This window comes from Mugil cephalus, chromosome 13 (genome assembly GCF_022458985.1).
Source record: "Mugil cephalus isolate CIBA_MC_2020 chromosome 13, CIBA_Mcephalus_1.1, whole genome shotgun sequence".
Lineage (NCBI taxonomy): Eukaryota > Metazoa > Chordata > Actinopteri > Mugiliformes > Mugilidae > Mugil > Mugil cephalus.
Genome location: NC_061782.1, coordinates 19179902 through 19200616, shown reverse-complemented (window position 1 = coordinate 19200616; position 20715 = coordinate 19179902). Strand labels below are relative to the sequence as shown.

The following is a 20715-nucleotide window of genomic DNA, read 5'->3' as shown; positions in this document are numbered from 1 at the left end:
TTCTAAGGAAGCTTGTGTAGTATTCTTGTCGCACATTGATTTTTGTTCCATTAGCGCAAATCAAAATCCTAAGAGACACCTGAGCTCTGTCCAGAGCGCACCAGTCGAGAACAATTTCTATAGAGAGCATGTTATAAACAGCGCAGAGGGGGACCACAAACCTTGTCATTGACACAACAGTCTGAGCGAGCGTGTGTGTGTGTGTGTGTGTGTGTGTGTGTGTGTGTGTGTGTATGCTCCTGCCAGCTCCCAGTCTAGCGCTATTGTCTAACAAGGTCTAATTAGCACTATGGCACAATGAATTAGCATAATTATGCAAACAGGGTTCCGCTAAAGGCCTGGCACAAGGGGAGGCTACGGGGGGCACCTATTACAACACGCGCACACACACGTTCAAATGTGCACACGCAGTCGCTAAGAACACTCAGACACTAGTACAGCACATTAAACGCGGCATACACGGCCGTGATGGATCCTCTGGATACAGAAAACACATGTGCGCACACACCTGTCCAGCACTTGAGCAGAAAGTAACCAGAACGTGAGGCTGTGACATACAGTGATGTGATGATCCATGCGTCTCGTACGCTATGTATCCGATACCCCTCTTATCTTTACATCCTCCTGTCACAAACATACCAGCACAAACATCGGATGCACGCACACAGACGTGACTGGCTCCCCGCTGCCCTCCCTCGCGACACTCAAACATTCATGGCTTATAGTATTTACCAGCGGGGGTGATAGGTGAGAACTGTGGGAGATAATAGGGATGACTGAGAGGCTGAAAGGCTAGTAGCCATTCAGGCGCTGACAGCTGTAGTGGAGAAGGCTCTATTAGGCTTCATTAAGATGCTTGGCTCTTGATTACACGCAGGCACACAAACACACTGTCACGTTTGCATCACTTCAGAGGACATTACATTGAATTACTTCCGTTGCTTGCACACATACTCTAACACTAAACATAACCACAGCCACTATCTGACAAATCCTAACCTACACATAACATTACACTGGCTGACAAAGTCTTCACTCAGTTATTCCCTTTGTGGTGTCTTGGTTTTAATCCCTAAAACAGAGGTGAGTCGCCACAATGTGACTTTGTAAATATATTGAGTAATAAAAGTACACACACATACATACGCATTTGCAAGGACAAGTTGTGCGTTTGTGCGCGCATGTGTGCACACTAGACCGCCGCTGTGACCTTTGCCTGAAACATGAACCCAGCAAGTAACCAGACAGCCCAACGAGCCCTCTTACCAAAACTCGCAACGTCAACAAGCTCCACCTAAGCCCTGCTCAATCACACATCTACACATCCTGATCCTGATGCATTCTTAGTTACCCGACCCCAAGGGGCCTGTATTGTGTGCAGAAATCCTGACCCCTAGCAGGAAACAAGCACTCCCCAAACCCCAAACGATCCCTGTACAGAGCTTTCATACAACTGCAAACCCCCAACCGGCAGCTAAAGAATCAGGAAGGTCGTAGGTTCAGAGTCCAAATAGTTCAAAGTGACCAGATCCAACCTAAAAATAGGCTGGGATGTTCAATGAAAACGCAAAACGAGTTACAAATGTAACTGCAGCTTCATGACTTCTGGATGACCACAAGAGGGGGTTCTTTAATCCTCGTTCAATTAGAAATTAGAAGCGCAGGTCACCTGTCGCCTGGTCAATGTGTTGCTTCTGTAAGATACTTGGGTACCTCCAAGAAGACGACTCCAGAGGCACAAAACGATGACCCCAACCCAAAAGAGACTTGTGAAAAACCAACTCAAACCCAATGTGCACAAACTGATTTTTAAAAACCTAGGAATGAACTGATCTGATTTCTCCATTTAGTAGTACAACATTTCTTTACAGTTTACTGAAGTCTTAAAATCTTGGGTGGTGGCTCAGTTCCTAAGAAAAGTCATTAAAGGCTTCATTTGGTTTTCGGTTCATTTAGTCTTCTCAGTATGATGTCATGTCTAACATCCCCTCTCCATTTCCTTCAGTCTGCATTGAGGCGCTTTGCCTCCTCCTCTGGTCCTGAAATGAAACCATTGACTCTGGCTTATCTTCACCTTAAGAAACAACATATTGTTCGTGTACATGCACAGTTGTGGGGCAAACACAATAGCCAGGAGAAAGTCATGCTGAGAGGGGGTAGCAGTTTTAAGCTGAGTCCACACATTTTGGAAGCACAGGGCTAATCCAGCCAGGCTTTTTAGCCCGCTATTCAGGAGGACAAGGACCCCTAGGATTTGGGCTTGTCCACACCTCAGGGGTAGGGGATTATCAAGACAGCAGGAAAGGTGGAGAGGGTGTGATGGTGGGTGACATGACTATGTGTTTATTAGCAGAGTAGCAGTAGATTTTTGCAAGTATTGTGCCCGGCTGTATTTCTTTGTGAGGGACACACATAGGTGAGAATGTGTGTGTATTTAGAAGGGTTTTCTCTATGACTCCCACCCTGAAAAATATACCCCAGAGCTCTGACAGGGTCACCTCTGGGCCTTTCAGAGCCTCCTCTCAACCAGTCCTAATTGATCTCACGCATTACTAGTCCCGAACATGGGATGAAGAACAGGAGGGAGATGGCTGGCCCATTGTTTGAGGAGCGAGGTGCCCTTGCTAGTGGCTCTCCACTCCTTACACACACATACACACACACACGCTCCACCTCTGGCATTCCCACCCACCATCTCCCCCCTTTTCCTCCTCACCCCTCCTCAATGCTCCCATCTCCGGCTGTGCTAATCCACTGACCAAGTCAGGAACTCAGTTACCCATCTGGCCAAGCATGACTCCAGCTGGGAGAACAGAGGGATGGAGGGTGGAAAAAAGGAAGGAGGAGCAATGGTGACAGGGATAAATTGAGAAAAGAGGAACACTAAAAGTAGATGTCTTATGTAAGGGAGAAAACATCCATCCAGGAATGAAATTTAGCAACCAAGTGTGGACACGGTGTTTGACCGGTGGGACACAGACTAAACCTCTTCTTTTTCACTTTTCTCTACAAGCACTGATCGTCTGGTCTCCTTGTAGAGGAAAGGGATTAACAAATCCAGCATTTTGGAATGAGAGTTGCCACTGAGCTCTGTCATGGCTTATATAGTCTGATACCACTGTGCAGCGAAGTAGCCCCTAGCTATGATGTTCACCTTTAACCCTGACTTCTTTGGAACCATCTGGCTGGCTAATGCTAACCCATGACCTTTCGCTAACCCCTCACATGCCTGTGAAGATGGATCTCAACGGAAAGTGGTACATAATGACTTAAAAGGGAAGTATACTGTGGGTGAAGCAGGGCTGTGCAGCTAAAATAGATTTATATTTCCCACATTGTATCACATGCTTCCAAAGAGGCTTTAAGTTGCAATATTTTATAATGCAGAGGAGGAGTCAAAGACAAATATGTCTTATATAAGTGTCACTTATTATGAAAAAATATATTGGTAATTAAAAACACGCACATGCATTAATATTAACCTTGCAAGCTATAAATCAATTATAACTATTTGAAACCAAGTGTTGAATTGCTTAAACAAAACAACTCCATCTGTGGTAGACTCTGAACAGCAGCCATGGACGTCAAGCTGAAATAGGTCTCTCACTGAATTTATATTGCTGAAATACATGAGCATTAACACAGAATAGTGATAAGAAAGTAAGTAAGTAAACTCAGTCAAGTGTAACGCTTCAAAACTACTTCACAGAATGAAGGTCAGAATCAAGGCTGTGTTTCAAGTGAAGCCACTCCGCTCTATATTATAGAGCATGTGCAAATCCCTGTTTGAGTCATGTTCTTTCCTTTCTCCCAAACCACTCATCAGTGTCGACTGAAGCAATAAGAAGACCGCAACCCACTTTTCTGCTAAAGGACATCTGAAGGTAGTTGGGATGAATGAGTACACGATAAACTGCTGTAGAAGGCACACAAGAGACACACTCTCATTCAAAGAGATGGAATCAAACCACCTACATCAAACCGTCAATCAAACCCTAACAGCACACAGCGTGAGATTAACCCAAACTTGTAGTGTCAAGGATAAAAGCTGGAGAGCGATATGGGTAAAATGAACTCCCCTGGGAATACGTTCATGTGCATGCTTGCATAAACACACAAACACCAAACAAAGAAAAAGACTGAGGAGAAACATAAAATATGTACTTACAGACATTTCCGGTGTTGTCAAAACTTTTGAGCACTTCATTAACTCTAAGAGGGCCCAGGTTATCCCTAGGAGTTACAAAGAAATAGACAATTATACAACAGTTTGGTGGGGGAAAAAACAAACATTTTTCATCTTGAAACAAGGTTTAAAATGTAGTTATTACTGTATTTTATATATTGAAACTATTTATACATCTAAAAATCTAATCACTGACTTGCAAATGATTTAAATGTGCACATATGCATAAATTAATATTTTAAAAGTTATTTGTCTTTAGATTCAAATTTAGATGTTTTTAGATATTTTCTTTCAGCCTCCAAAATCTACTATATGTCCTGTATTTTATTTGTGTGTCTCTGTAAAAGTTCTCATCAGTTTTATGGCACATTGTCTTAACACATAATGCATAATGTTGTTCCATATGGATTGAAATTTAAACACTTTTTCATCATTTACTCCGCCTCAGTGGATTCACTTTTGAAGGCAAACGTACCAGGGCACTGCAAAAACCTGGAACTTGTTCAATTCCAGTTTTAACTAGTCTGGTGTTGTGCAGTATTAGAAAATGGCCCTGTGGTGCACTGTGCTTTATCTGTGCCAGCATGAAACTGGAGCCTCATACGCAGCCATTCAAGTGTGTGTACCTGAGTAAGGCACTGTACTCAGGAAAGTAGACACTTCTGTACTCCACCCACTGGTCATCTGAGGTATCACTGGGGTCAGGTGCAACAAGCCTTTTTCTGCTGAAAAGGTCAAACGAGGCAAACCTACGAACAGACACTTGCTTGACCTCTGGACTGTCCACCTGCTTCCGACGCAACACCTGTCAGATATATAGAAGAAGTTATTGAATGATAATCTCTGCAAAAGTCCTCATCCCTTAATTACTGATTCCTCTGATAAGCTCTGAATTTTCAGCATTTGCATTAATCAGTTGTGTTTACTGTTTTTGCCGAAATCATTTTTTTATTTTTCCAACAACATCTTTCAGAAATACTGTAATATTCAATGGTGCAGACGAATATTTTCATAAAATCTTACGCTTGCACTGCATAAAAATGATATTCATTCATTCATATATAGAGCTTTTGTTATTGTACACAGAATGAAAATTCCCTACATATTTAAATAGGTACACAATGAATTATCTTTTTATCCTTAACTGTTAAAATAGTATTCAAAAAAACTGCATATACAAAAAGAGAGCATACAAATAGCACCTTAATTAGTAAAAGATATTGAGTTTATTTCCTCTATATAGTACCTTAAAAGTAAAAGGCATTTGCATCAAAGTGCTTCACATTCAACGTGTCATATAAAACATGTAAAATACAGATCAACATCAATGATCAACATAAATATCAACAAACAAAAAAACTATTAACACCCAGGGTGACCAGATGAAAAAAACAGTTCAAATATATCTGAAAGGCAAGGAATAAAGATGGGTCCTAAGGTGCTTCTTAAAAGCCTCAAAAGAATCAGAGCTCCTAATAGCTCCTGGCACACTGTTCTGGAGCTGAGGGGCTGCAACAGCTCCTGAACGTTGCACAGCCAACATACCACAGTCCGAGGATCTGATTATTAGCTATTAGACAGTTATAGCTATTAGTATTTTATAATCAGTGTGTGATTATTTCTTCTGTGTGGAGTCCACACAAACTTAGTAGGTGTCAGGGGAAGAAGTGAAAATGTGCGATAGAGGATGGCCCTGCTCCAAGGACCTTTTCTTGTCAGCACAGTGCAAGGTCTGTATTATGCCCATCTAAGGGGAAAAAGCACAAGTGCTATTTTTACAGTCGGTGCGTAGCCCATCAGATTCTGTAACCAGAGGAGAAATGTTGTTGCAAATCTGGACGCACTTAGAAGTAACTAATTGTTATAAAGTGTCCAAGTTCACAAGTTTCGGTTATGCTATATGTAACAATAGATTAGATGAACCTTAAAGAATACAGATGTGACTGTCATTCTAGAACAGACTAATATAGACAGAGAAAAGAGGTTCACAGATTGGGCTAAGAACAAGGACTGAGTAAATTAATTATAACAATATTTGAAAATTAAGTCAACTAAAGCTAGAATTGGGGAGGAAACGTGACAGGGAGAAAGACTGGCTCCTATTATGTCCCCATCATTATTGTTTTTCGCAACCATGAGGGACAACGATTGTTGACAACAGACAGGCAGCAGATGTTAAACGATAAATGATATGGTGAAGATTCAATACAGTGAAAATGTGTTCGAGAAAATAACATAAAACCATGAGAGCCTGAGACTGAGAGCGTGCTTAAAAATTATACCTGTCTTAGGAGAGTCCACCTGGCTCGGGCGACATCTGTGTTACAAGTCCCTACCGGGGAGCTGTGGGAATTAGCTACGCAGGTGTCTTCATTCAGATTTCCCCGCAAAGACGAAGCCGGCTGGGTCATTCCTGCATTGTCGGTGGATTCCCTCTCCATTTTATCTTCGAAGTTTGGGGTTGAGATAAATCTGTAAACAAATGTCCTGGATGTAGAGCTGTCACAGTTATCGGTAGCAACGTGGGAATACAAAAATAAGGTTTCTTCTAAAAACTGAACCAACGCAGAAATGATCCCAGATATGGCTTTTCTGTTATCACCTGTTACACCCACAATGGATGCATGCTACTTCCGTACACTTTTGTCATTCTAGACATTCTAGTAGATTGCCGAAACTATCGTTCCCGATTTTGAGTTATGACTGCCTGCTGCGCATGACCGAATTTGATTATTTTAGTCTGGCATTACAAGCTACGTCACCAGGCAGGCTTTGTTTAGGAAATCATGCACGTGCATGGAAGTTGCTCGTAGCTGTCAACGTTTTGTCTGTAGCCGATAGAAATGATCAATTTACAACGAAACGAAATATATTAGATGTTTAAATGCGGTGGTTATTCGTCATATGAATTGTGTTAACTGTCATGAATATGGCAAACACCACCTAGTATTGGTAGTTAGCTACTTACAGGCACGTAAACATGGCTAATTTGCGTTAAATGCTCATAATGGCGACTGTTTTGACTTTGCTGTGTTCATCTGCCCGTTTCCTTACACCGTGTCGGTTACAGTTCTGGGAGCTCACAGTTTGCAAACGGATAACATGGCTTTCCCTATCCGCCCAACGTTGTTACACGTCGGTAAGGGTGTTAAGTTAACGTTAAAGATGCTGTTGTGTTCACCTTAGGCTGAGTGTAAGGTTACTGACTGACTGCTAAAGTATCTCACGCCAAGTCATCTATTATTCAACTCGGTGTCTGTGACAAAACTAGTCCTGTGCTGATAATAGGTCTGAATAACTGCACCCCTACATTATAATTAAGGCATCATTAATTATTAAGTATTGTATGCCTATTATAAACGAGTGCATACAAGATTCTAATAAATATACCCCAAGACTATATTTTTCGTTTTATAATTATAAAACAGCCCAGTTGTCTGACACCTTATTCTTATCACAGTGTTGACTTATAGTCACTTAGGACACTTGTGGTCAGTATGTGGAATAAAAGCATGGTTGGACGATTTAAAAGTGGCTTCATACTTATTATAATACATACTTTGCTTACCCCAAAAGAGAATACATAAGGTTTTACATCATTTACTCCCATATTAAGCTATATGCTACACTGACTTGCCAAGATGATAGGTGCACTAGTAAAATTCCCCTTCAGGATTTTTATAATGCTGAGTTTATGTTGAAGCAGCATAAGAAAGGTGGTGATTAAACTGATCATTTTGGAGGATGTAGTTTGTGCTGCTGATAAACTGGATTGAACTAAACACAGAAGCGTTTCTGTTATTTTGCTTAGTCCACTGACTAAAATGGGGTTGTCAAATGGGAAGTATGTGTTATATAATATCAACAGCTCTGTCAGTTAATTTAGCATTATATTATAATGCAGTGATTTCCATTAGTATATCTAATAAACCATCAGGTAGACAGTGTATCGTCAGTGTACAATTTGAGAGATGAGTAGGGTCACATAATATTCCAATGAAAGCACATCTTAATCCATAACAGACATATTTTAAGCTGCTACCCGCCAGTTCTCTGAGTGGTTTACAAACAGAAACCATATTTTCAGACATTTATCGTTTCTTCCAGAGGAATTCTTTTTCACAGGAGTATAATAACACGAATATTGAGCCCCCGCAATTGTAGCTCAAGGTTTTCTGTTAAGACTTCATATGATTTGTAAATTTGTTTTTATTTCAGGACATCTCATCAGTTGATCATCTCAACTCTGGGCTTAAGAGGTACAGGGACTTACAGAGGTATTTCAGCAGGAGGCTGAAGAAAGTGTACAGCAGGTTCTCCAATATACCTGATCATTCAGTGGTGAGCTGTGCCTTCTGTTTTGGGTTGGGAAACATTTCATTATGATTTTAAATTTTATCCCTAAAGAGCTGTTGGGTTAAACATCTGAATTACAATTACTACAACTTAGCTAATTGCTACTACTTACAATGGATGAGAGGGATTTGGTCGTGACTCACTTATACATATTTTCTCAGTTCACTGTGATTTCTCTTGTCCAAGGTCTGTGGACATCATCATGTGTATTTCACTGAGGCTGATGGCATCTACAGAATGCACAAGAGTAAGCAAACAATATGAATTTATGACTCTTTTTAAGACGGCAAAACCAAAAACACAATTAAAAATAAACAGCAAAACCCTGGCTTTCCAGCTCGTTCGAATGACTTCGTCGCCTCCTACTGTTTGTAGGTGAGCTGAAACCAGAGCAGGTGTTAAATCTGGGACAGGTGCCAGGAGAGGAGGAGAAGACGGGACTTGAGAATGAAGCAAGGACTCAGAGGTTTGGGTGGACAGTCCAGAGAATACGTCTGTCCCCAAAGGAAAAGCATCTTGCTGCCACTCTGAAATGTAGTCACAGAGAAGAGCTGAGGTAAACAGAACTGAAATAAACAGCAGTGCCTGTTACGTGACAGCATTAATAAACTGAGGATTATTCTGTACTCAACCAGGTGTGTGATTGTGAGGCTTGGAAAGACGGATTTCCTTCCACACAAGATACTCACACTGGAGAAAGTCCTCAGCTTTGGTGAATAGAATTTTATGCATTTCTAAAAAAGATGACAGACAACGGGCTAAAATAAAATGGTGTTGTTTGTATGCTTGCGTGTATGGCTGAAGAGTGGGCGACAGATGAAGTCCTGTTTTACACAACTCTGGAGGATCTCCGTTCTAGCTCAGTGTTTCGTCTCGACCTGACCTCTAGTGAATGCAAGATAACCTCTGTGTACGAGGAAACACAGCCTGAGTAAGTGCAAGTAATGTAGCAGATAAGCTGAGCTCAGCTTCCACACCATTTCTAATTCAAGCACCTGCATCTTCCCAGTGTGTTTGTGGAGGTTGCCCTGTCCACAGACCGACAGATTCTGACCATCAACTGCAACAGCAGGACCAGCTCAGAGCTGCTGCTTAGTGACCTAACGACGTCTCATTTAGAGCCTTTTGTGGTTCAGCCTCGCCAACCGGACCTCCTTTACCACGTGGAGCACTGGAGAAGGCAGCTTATTATTTTGACCAATACAGGGCCTGGGCAAGAATATCAGGTAGAGTTTCTTGGCTTTTTTGATTCTTTTTCTTCAGGTGCTGCATACACTGTATAAATACTGTAATCAATGATGTGCATACTTATGTCCTTCTTGTATCATCACTAGGTGATGCAGGCCCCTCTCTCGGATCCATCAATGGTTTCCTGGGTGTCTTTGTTTACCCCTGACATCGGTACTACAGTCAAAGACATGGATGTGATAGGAGACCATTGTGTGTTGGTTGCAAGAATGCCAGTCAGTGAACTTGTCTTGATTGTGTTCCCACTGATCAATCCCAAGGATGCATACATTGTAGAGGTTTGTTTGTATTGCTATACACTTTATTATTTTTACTCTTAGTCTTGATTTCCTGTACTTATATTGCATTATTTTTCTGTCTTATTTTTTTTTTACACTCACACAAAAGCTCCCGTCCTGGGCTTGTGCCATCGAAACCAAGAAACCAGGCTTGGCAGACCAACAAAATGTGTTAGAACTCCTGATCTCATCTCCAGTCCACCCACCGGTGCCGTACTGTCTGCACCTCGAGAAAAGGCTGCTTTTATCAGGCACTGGAGATGAGTCATCCCCAGAGAATCAAGCCAATTTTACCACCACGCGCCTGGAGGCCCGGAGCCAAGTGAGAATACTTGACATATAAGAAACATGCACACACACTAAAGTGGTATCAGCAGGGAGGTAAGACCGTGGTATTAAGACTCAAGTGTCCACCGATAAAGCTCTTTTTACATTTGGCAACAATAGTCAGAGGGATCTTTATACGTCTACACATCTATACGTAACGAATAGAAGGGCACAGAAAAATTAGGTTGAACACAAAATAAATATCTAAGATGTGTTTAAAGATTTAACACTTAAAGTCACATCGTCCAGTCTACAACCTACTCTCTGCTTCTCCTTTGTAGGATGATACCTTGGTGCCAGTGACACTGTTTCATGCAGTACCAGTGGAGGGTCTGAGAAAGGCGCCACTGCTGGTCCATGTCTACGGAGCTTATGGCAGAGATCTCAACATGGAGTTCTGCCCAGAGAAAAGACTGCTGTTGGAGCAAGGCTGGGCTCTGGCCTACTGCCATATCAGGTACATTGTCAGCTCTCCAGCAACCTAAAAACCAGCCTGATAGGTTCAGGGGGATATTTGCTGATGACTAATATAAATCTGCGCTCATACTGATTGTGCATTAATGTTGTCAACCTACCTACACTCTGTAGAGGGGGAGGAGAACAAGGCCTTTCTTGGCAAAGACAAGGCCGCGTGGAAGGGAAGCACACAGGAGTGAAGGACCTCCAAGCCTGTCTTCATCACCTTTTCTCTTTAGGTGTGTCCTGTCCTTCACTCACTGCCCTTACAGCGTGTAGTGCTGGAGCAGTGCCAGTGGGAGCACTGTGTAACAGACAGCCACAGCTGATGCGGGCTATCACATTGCAGGTCAGTGGCTTTTATTATAACTCCACATCCAAGGAACAATAATAGATTGTGTCTAACATAGAAGGTTTTACTAGACTCACACATATAAAGCCCTCGCATCCTGTGTGCAGGCTCCTTTCCTGGATGTGTTAGGAACTATGGAGAACCCTAACCTACCTCTAACTTTGGAGGATAGAGATGAATGGGGGGACCCTTTAGGAAACCCAAAACACAGACACGTCATCTCCTCCTACTGCCCCCTTCACAACATTACTCCTCAGGTATGGAGAGGGACAGTGCAACAAGCATTTTCATCTGTGTTACCAGTTATGTGCATATCCTATTTTTTTGTGTTCAATCTGACTTTTTGGTTGATGTTACAACTTGACTACACAAAGTTCCCCCTGCAGTGTAAACTGGCCGATAGTGCAAGATAAAAGTTAATTCAGACCAAGACGAAACATTTCAAACAGCCATGGCCCTTATTTGTCCAGAGACACTATTTTAGTAGCATCGGGTCAGTTAGTGGTTTCTGTTTCTCTTTAAAATGACTAATATAAGATGCTATACTTTAGTCCTGCTCTCACATCATACATCGTGTGTTTGTGTGAGACAGCACTACCCATCGATGCTGCTGACAGCCTACAGCGGTGATGCCAGGGTTCCTCTGGCAGGTGTCCTCAAATACACCCAGCAGCTCAAGAAAGCCATTCATACACACTTCAGTAGGAAGTCCCAGTCAGGTAAATGCACAAACAGCCCCTCTATCATTTGCTGACCATGTCGATGCGTGCGGCCATGCATGTTATTGTACAAATACGTGTTAGTGTGTGCGTGTTTGGCTGTGTGTGCATTCCAGTATGGATTTTCCCACTTCCTTTTAGGTGTAGTTTCTGCACCATCAGAGGCTTTAATAGCTCAGGGTCATCTCCCAATAGTAGTGTCAGTGTGCATGTCAGGAGAGGCGGCGGTAACAGACGTATGGCTGTCTGTCTGGGGAAGTGCTAACAGCATTTGAAGTTCATGACCAAAGTATAGCATAGGTCACCTTGTAGTAAAGCCTGTGTGTATGTGTGTCAGCTAATTGCTCGCATTTCCCCTAGACGGGCTCTTTCTCCCTCTCACTTATAATCTTCCTTCACCACGTTGGTGGTACTCCTTATTTATACCCTCTCTCCCTCTCACTGCCTCCTCTCTTCCTGTTTCAAATGCTCACATTATCTCTCGCTTTCACCCTCTCTCATTTTTCTGTTGTTCATGCACACATACACCACCAGGCAGCTTAAGTGTCTGTGTATGTGTGTGTGTATAGGGCTCCCTAATCTGTCTCCCTCTGTTCTCCGGAGTCTTTGATAAAGTGCTGATGGCATAGACACATCCAGGCGGGTGGGCAGGCCCATTAGCATGGTAAAGAGATAGTGTATCAGAGCAAGAGATTAGACGCCTCAGACTGGGAGCTGTCAAGGTCAAGACCGCACTTGTGAAACAGTTCGTACCACGGAGACAGGGAGGGGGAATAATATGGAGGAGGCTGAGAAAGGGGCAGCAATATCAGATGGGAGGTTGGATGAATGAAAGGAGTGGAAAGGGAACAGGCCGAGGAAGAATATTTGGAGCAAGTGGACATAAAGAAGGAGCAGAGAAACTGAATATACAGTAAGATTAGGGAAGTGTCTTATAGACAGTTATAGTAAGTCTTCTTCTCCCCTCTTCTTGCCTCTAACCTCTTTTTGTCCTCCTTTTTTTTAGAACATGAAACAGCACCAAACATAGTGTTGAATATCCAGCCTGGAGCAAATCACCTTGGACCAGAAGACTTTGAGCTGATGCTGGAGGAGGTGAGGAATTCTCCTGAAACTGCCAGGGGCTTAATGAGATTACCAAAAATCAAGATTATCAAGTTCACAGTGACAGATATTTTAAATGTGCGCAATCAAATATTCATTTTAGTTAAGTAAAATGTTTGTTTTCACACAGCCTTGCACATTTGAAATTAAGTGTCCTTCCCCCTAGTGGTTGCATAAGAAAATGTGTCACCAATGTCTCACAATGACGATTTGAGATACTAAAGTTCCATGGCAGCAGATTGAATTTCTACTATAATTACCAAGAAGGCAGTTATACAGTTATACTTTCGGTATCTGATATACCTTAACAAGTAACATGTTAATGTTTTGTAAGTTTATCCCAGCAAAGATGTGTTGTTTGTTTTCTTTCTGACAGAAAGCCCTCGAGCTAGCCTTTCTATACACGGAGCTGGGCCTGGACCCTCCTCAGCCTCCACACAAGAGGAGGAAGGGAAGGCAAAGCTGACAGGAATCAGTCAGGACACAAGCAATTAATGACACCAGTGACAAAGAAGGAAACATCCACAGCGAATGCGTCTCTGATTGTCTTCTTTATTTCTTTATAATATATTTTTTATTTGATAGACAGGACTCAAGAGAAGAATTTTAATAACTTCAGCATTTATAAAGTATGCCTATGCTCTCCAAATAGCAGGCCTTTTCAGCAACATAGCATTCTTCTGGATGGTTGGGATGGAACCGGGTGTGGGTGTAGTACTGAATCACCAGACCCTCTCCTGCTTCTGTTTGGATACGAGACTTTGGAAACACCTTGCCATTGTTGACGTGGTTAGTGCTCATCAGCACCTCCAGCTGATCTGGTAGCTCAGGAATAGAGGAGAGATCTGTGGTGGCAGACTGTTTACCAAAGTTAAGCACCATTAGGAATGCTTGCTTAAGACCATCAAGCTCTCTGAGGTAAGCGAAGACGCTGGAGTCAGCATGGACGTAGCAGAACCATCCACGGTGGAGGGGGAGCTCAGACTGACGAAGACTGTTCAGGAAACGGTACTGAGACAGGACAGAGTTCTCATCATCCTTCTGGACCTGAAATTAAAACCAGGAAGGGGATACGTGAAGTTAACTCCGATAATGATGCGGTCGGCTCTTTTTTCATGGTTGCACTTCACTAAAGAGTCCTGTACCTCCACATTGACGCTTCTGTAATCGGGGTGCACGGGTAGCCACGTGACATTGGTTTTATTGTTGAAGCCTGCGTTCATGTCAGCGCTCCACTGCATTGGAGACCGCTCAGGATCCCGACTGTTACTCTGCAGCGAAAACATGGGAATCATTTCAGAGCGAGAGCAATCTAAACTAAAAAGAAGCAATAAAGAATAAATCTAGATTTAACCTTCATAAGAAAAGTGTTTTTATTGTTATACAGAGGCAGTGTTATTTTTTCTTGGAGACATTTACTGCATCTCATTATGTGTTTATGACTATTTATTGCCAACACACGTTTTTATTATGAAATGCTATCCATTAAACTCTTTTTATGCATTTACTGCCATTGAGTGACTATTTCAATGTTTTTTACGTGTAGTATAGTACTCACTACATTGTATCTGCCAGCAGGGTCCTGAACCTGACTGGCTGTGATGTTAATGTTCTCCATGCCGATCTCCTCGCCATAGTAGGTGGTGGGCGTGCCCGGAAGGGTCAGCAGCAGCATGTTGATGGCACGAACATAGATCCGACCAGCACTGGAGGAAATGCGGGGCCTGTCGTGGTTCCCAACCTGATAACAGTGAAGATAAGAGAAAAACAAGAGAAGGTGCAAAGGTGAATGGGATAAGTTAGGAAGGAGACAGGCAGAAATGACTACAAACTTTCAAGCATTGAAGATCTGGTACATAAGCTGTTGTGCCTTATAAGAGGGTCAACATGCTTGTATGTTCTCAGTTATCTCTTAGTTGTTGTAGTCTGGAGATGTATACTGCGTATATGTGTTGATTCTTAAATCAAATCAAAACCAGTTACAGACCAAATATGTCCTTCAGGGACTCTTTTTTAAAAACTAGTAATAGTCCACCTTAAGAGAGGAGTGTTACACAGTTTGCATCCTGTTTAATAAATAATAGATAAAGGAAATAAAATACAATGGAAGAATAACAGGCCATTTATTGAGTAGTCATATATATGAATGATAGTAATTAAAGACACTCCGTGGATGCACGTGACACAAGTACCAAAGAACCATAACATGTAGCTCTTTGTGTTTTTACCATTATGATGGAAAACAAAGAATCACTCTTTGAAGGAAAACTCATTAGTATGTAAATGTGACTGAGGTGACTCACCACCCAGTTGGCCCATTGTCCTCGGGGCATGTTGCCCATCCAGAGGTGGACCAGATGTTTGACCCACACACCACTAGTGTTGTGAGGTAAGTCCAGCAGATAGAAGTTGAAGGGGAAGTCGCTTTCTTTAATCAGCGGGGTGCCATAGTACATCATGGTCTTGTCCACCTCGTGGTAGTCGTACGACTCTGTCACCATGAACCTGCAGCACAGCAGGAGCTTATGTTTATGTAACGACATTTTACATGATGACATGCAAACTGGCATTCGGATTAGTAAAAACTGGATATGGCTACATGCAACATTAGTGCGATGCGGTAAAAATCTGTTTAAAATAAATGATGCATAAGTTGCCAAGATTGTCAGCGTTAAACACAAAATGTCTAAATGCACTGAGTGGCTCGGATACCTGTATCTGCCAGGCTCACGGCTGTAGATGTCCAGCTCAGCCCTGTATTCCCTCAGCATGTCATGCAGTCCCAGCTGACTGGTGGTGTAGTCATGGTAGAGGTCCCACTCTGTAGTTACTTGCTCCTGGAGTGAAATATGGTGAAATCGCAGGTAAAGTTCTGTGGCTATTATTAGAATCTCAGTCATGTAAAAACTGCCTTTAGTCGCCCTAGTGAGTAAGGAAGCAGCGCTTTATTCAGTGTGCGCTTTGCTTTGCTAAGATATAGAGGACTGTGAGAGCAGTATCCTCCTCTTCCCACAGGGAATTTGGAGCACTTGGCTGCAAATTTGCTAGGCCAAGACCCAGAGTCCTGTGACAGGAAAGGCAGGTGGAAAGTAAGTAGAAACCAGATACACAGGGGACTAGAGGCCGAGTGATAACCGGCTTTGGGTTCATTAAACAATAAGACCTGTTATATGTAAGGATTCTTAAAATGTTTTCTGCTAACTTTACTGTTGTATTACTTTTTTTGTAATCTGTAAATTATAACCGTAGGGTTTTACAGTCTCTATTTTGAGACAGTGGCATCGTACTCCCACTAACACCTAATACATAAGGATTTGGGAATAAATTTAAACCACTAAGCTAGCACGGTGCCGGACAAGTGAGCCATTCAACCAACCGCTGATGAGGCACATAGTTGGTCTGACTTCGCAGTTAAAACCAGCGCTAAACCACTAAAGCAATAATGATAACACGAGTGGAGAGGGTTCATTTGTTGGATCATGTTGAAGGCCGTGGTAAAATCTCAGTATCCCAATAAACACACGCGTGACACTTTATTACAATGCTTTTCTAAATATACCACAGCACCTGTGGCGTCAAACATTGATTCTTGTTTTGTTTACGTCAGTATCGTGTAAAAATGTAATGCCTGTAAATTTAGACATAGAATTACGTCTAAATTTGAGCAGTGAGTACACATCTAGGTCAACAGTATGCAGACAAGTCAGTCCCAGTGTTGTGGTTTTACTCTGCGGTGGTCAGTAAATCCCAGTGACTTGCTAATCCACGAAAATATGCGTCTTTTCTGCTAATCTTTCCTGTGTGAGAAATCTCCTCAGCCCCTGTGGAACAAAAACTCTTTCTTACCGAGTTTAACTCGGCATGTATCCTGAACCCTTTGAATTCCAAGAACACTATATTCTCCAAAAAGGGCATGAGATGAAGCTGACATTTCAGCCAGAGATAAATGATTGATGATAACACCTTGTACAGCGTGCACTCTCCCACTCAGCTGCTGATTATGTTTGTCCTAGCAGAGGTACTGGAAGGTACTGCTCCTGCCCACATGGCTGCTTTTATGCATCAGATCATTAAAATCTGGACTCTGACATGTCACATATTACACAAGTCAGTAAAATCAAATCGTAATTGTACAAGTGAACGTTACAGCGGAGATTGTTGACTTTATGTGGTGGAAAGAAGCGACTGCCTGTGTAGTTTGCCCCCAATTAAAATTAAACATTACAAGTCAGGTTGTACAACTCTTAACCACCTCAGCAAAGCAAGAGGAGACTTTTCGCACGATAGTACACAACCAGAGGACTCCTGCCCTTTCAACACCGGACTTCTTATGTTACTGCCGCTGGGACGCGCAAATGGTAGTAATGTCCTCCTAAACAAAAACATTAAAAACCAGTGGTACAGTCTGGAGGTAACGTGGAGGTGAGACAGGTAACCTTAGAACTCGTGCTGACGTTGTACTCACACTGGGCAACTACACATTCTTAATGTTTTTGAAGAATCATGGTTACAACTGCCAATGCTAAGTCGACAAGTTTTAAATGTTCTTGGACCCCTGCATTGCTGCTTGTCTGACCCAGCAACAGTAACACAGGAAGACAGGATTTGCAAATGGTGAGACGCCCATGGTTGGTTGTCAGGCCAACAGAGAGTCAGTCGCTATTTTAGAGAGGAATTATTTTAACCAACCTGAACAGGACAAAGCTAGTCATTAGGAGGCGCAAAGAAGGAACACTCACGGGTGGTTTGTTTGGATCCACCTGAGGTTCGTCCCTCAGGTGTGCAGCTTCCAGGATGTGCTTCACTGCATCCATACGGAACCCATCCACACCCTTCTCCAACCAGAAATGAATAATATCCTGTAATAAAATAGATACAATAATGCACAATCGTTAATAGCTTGTATACAATATGTATTAGGAGTGCAACGTTATCTTCTTTGTGCAGGTTTGATTGATTATTGTAAAGTTATTGTGTTGGACATTATCTGTGTGTTCAAGTACTCTTACAATCATCTCCTGGCGGACTTGCGGGTTTCTGAAGTTCAGGTCTGGTTGCTCCTTGAGGAACTGGTGCAGGTAGCATTGCCCTCTAACTTTATCATAAGTCCATGACGAGTTCCCAAATATACTGACCTAAGGAAGAGGAGGGAAACAAATCCCATCTAATCAGTGTATTCAAATCTGGTGCTTCACACCTACTGAACTGTATATAGACAAAAAGCATACATTGTGTAGAGAAACGGGACTAATACCAACCCAGTTATTAGGCTTCGGACCAGTTTCAGTGCAGTCAGTCCAGACGTAGTAATCCTGATATTGAGGATCTCTAGCCCGGCTCAAGTTGAACCAGCGGTGTCTGTCACTGGTATGATTAGGAATGAAGTCCATGATCAGCTTCAAACCTGGTGAAAACAGACTTATTAGGTCCATCCCGCCATTTAGCTCCCAAACAAGATGTTTTCACGACCCAGCTCCATATCTTTACATGAACATGAGCTGAAAGTACGAACCGTTGCTGTGCATCTCGGCCAAGAGGTCTTCAAAGTCCTGCATGGTCCCAAAGAGTGGGTCGATGTCCCGGAAATCCTCCACATCGTAGCCAAAGTCCTTCATGGGAGAGCGGTAGAAAGGGCTGATCCACACCGACTTGATGTTCAGGTACTGGAAGTGATCCAGCTGCTCCCGAATTCCTGTTAGACCAGAGACACCCCGGAGATAAATACACCGCAACAAGTTAACACGTATCAGGCTTCTATGGTTCCATACATCACAATGGAAAATTGGAAACTTACAAAGGGGTACCAATACAAAGCTTCACACTTTATTATTTCTATAACACACTTGCATTTGAAAAAAACATACTGGTGACCACCAATATTTCATGTTTCACTTTAATTGATAATTAAAGTGAATAATTGGTTCATTTTATAGTTTTGTGCAAATTTGTAAAAGCACAGGTGCATGTGCCTAAAGTCAGAAAAGTCCAATTCTTATGTTTTACGATATTTGTGAAACCAATGCTTTGATACAAGTCCAAGTTTAAACTGATGTTTCTACCAGTGTTCAAATAAAGTGAATCATTTACTCCTGGTAAACCAGCGGTGATAAGAGGAGCCTTGGGGCTGGTGGTGAGGTGATGTTTATCAGATCATTGTCTAGGTTATGTGTTTTGTAAAAATGATTTGGATGATTTGGAAGTAAAATGTCTTTTGAAAATACAAAATACTTATAAATAAAAATGCATTTTTTAAGGAAAATGGCGAAGTGTCATTATGGAAACACTGGGATATTTCTGGTGAGGTTTAATACAGGACAAGTTCTCAGGACTTTTAATAATCCACATAACTGAAATCACATGTGTCATAATGTTAAATGGACTAGTCAATATATTGTAGATGCATCTAGTGGAGTTTTTAAAAAGACCAATTTGAAAATATTTAATTAAAGTTTAAATACAGAGAGTTCCCTCTGGTTATTTACAGGAACATGTATAACCTCACTGATTTCATCCGAGCTCGCAGCAGAGTCATGGTCATCTTACCATTGAGGTCTCCGACCCCGTCCCCGTTGGAGTCCTTGAAGGACCGGGGGTAGATCTGGTAGACCGGGGAGACCTGCCACCAGCTCAGGCAGCGCGGAGAAAGCGCTATCACCGTGATGGTGATCGCCACCAGAGCCAGGGTGCAGCACACCGTCAGCCAGAACAGGATCTCTCGGACCACTCGGTACCGAGCCCGAGACGAGTACAGCAGCAGCACCTCCTTGGGCATCCCGGCGTACGGCTTGATCTGCGTGTACTGGTCCGCCGGGTCCAGCTTCACAGCCGCGGAGTCGCGCTTCTCCGAGGCGCCGGTGCTGACCGTGTCCGCCGTGGAGCGATTGTCGACCGTGTCCGCCGATGAGCCGGCGCCGTCCTCATCCTGAAACACCGGGTTTCTGGTGCCCAGCTCCATGTCGCTGGAGTCTTTTTTGAAACTCATCTGAGCTGGATGCTTTAGACCAAAATCAGGAGACAGGTGCTGGGTTCAGAGCTTCCTCTGAGAGTCTGAGGGACTAAATGAGGCAACAAGTAGTCTAACTAATCTGAGAGGGTCATAGTACAATCCGCAGAGTAGCCTGCACAGAGTCCTCACACACCAGTGCCACCTGTGGAATGTGAGGTAATGGGATAACTGACAGATGGTTACCAGAGCAGACTGGGACTGACTGGAAGTGGTTCATTCAAAACCTAGAAGTTAAAACTGCACAAGTGTTGCTTTGTAGTGTAAAGGTTCCAGGTCATAGTATAGTTGCACTCACTTGCTAGTTTATTATGTACAGTAGTGAAAACTAATGCATTCTAATAAAACAGTCCTACATCCCCCCTTCATTACATTGCTGTACTGTTGAGTTCATGCTGAAACCATGTCAGAAGGGGGGGATTTTAACACTATGAGCATTATGGAGGATGCCGTTTGTGGTGCTTTCAAACCTTATGCAATTAAACACAATAAAAACAGTCGAATCAACAGCTGCCTTTGTGAAGCTGAGATTAGAATGCTTTCGGTTTCACTGGTGTACCTAATGCACTGGCAAGTGAGTGTAAAAACAAGCTGAAACCTGTGTAACTGGACTTGCTCGACTTTCCTCGATGACATTTCACCACTCATGAACAATTTATGATTCATTTTGAGCATCTGTGGGTGGA

General features: G+C 42.6%; 3 protein-coding genes across 4 annotated transcripts in view; 1 reads left to right on the top strand and 2 right to left on the bottom strand.

The window, feature by feature from the left end:
- Positions 1 to 6826, bottom strand: part of camkmt (calmodulin-lysine N-methyltransferase) — a 106382-nt gene extending 99556 nt beyond the window's left edge. The window contains exons 1-3 of the mRNA XM_047603816.1: positions 6469 to 6826; positions 4813 to 4991; positions 4169 to 4233 (exon numbers count right to left, since the gene is read on the bottom strand). Of these exons, the coding sequence (XP_047459772.1) occupies positions 4169 to 4233; positions 4813 to 4991; positions 6469 to 6627 (403 nt within the window). The 5' untranslated portion in view covers positions 6628 to 6826. The remainder of the gene's footprint in view (positions 1 to 4168; positions 4234 to 4812; positions 4992 to 6468) is intronic.
- Positions 6827 to 6970: 144 nt separating this feature from the next.
- prepl (prolyl endopeptidase like) lies at positions 6971 to 13552 on the top strand. Of its 2 annotated transcripts, XM_047602707.1 has the most exons (15): positions 6971 to 7325; positions 8405 to 8527; positions 8729 to 8789; positions 8918 to 9098; positions 9178 to 9254; positions 9347 to 9473; positions 9552 to 9768; positions 9877 to 10068; positions 10178 to 10390; positions 10677 to 10852; positions 10984 to 11200; positions 11311 to 11460; positions 11796 to 11922; positions 12929 to 13017; positions 13403 to 13552. In XM_047602707.1, the coding sequence occupies exons 1-15, from the start codon at positions 7185 to 7187 to the stop codon at positions 13490 to 13492; spliced, it is 2181 nt and encodes a 726-aa protein (XP_047458663.1). In that variant the 5' UTR covers positions 6971 to 7184; the 3' UTR covers positions 13493 to 13552. The 2 variants fall into 2 exon arrangements, 1 of the variants encoding a protein (XP_047458663.1); XR_007113984.1 differs by lacking the exons at positions 11311 to 11460; positions 11796 to 11922.
- Positions 13553 to 13558: 6 nt separating this feature from the next.
- On the bottom strand, positions 13559 to 20194 carry slc3a1 (solute carrier family 3 member 1). Its single transcript, XM_047602708.1, has 10 exons — positions 19570 to 20194; positions 18539 to 18718; positions 18285 to 18430; positions 18036 to 18161; positions 17766 to 17885; positions 15739 to 15863; positions 15330 to 15531; positions 14585 to 14767; positions 14172 to 14297; positions 13559 to 14073 (listed from the first exon to the last, which is right to left on the bottom strand). The coding sequence occupies exons 1-10, from the start codon at positions 20006 to 20008 to the stop codon at positions 13642 to 13644; spliced, it is 2079 nt and encodes a 692-aa protein (XP_047458664.1). The 5' UTR covers positions 20009 to 20194; the 3' UTR covers positions 13559 to 13641.
- Positions 20195 to 20715: the final 521 nt, after the last annotated feature.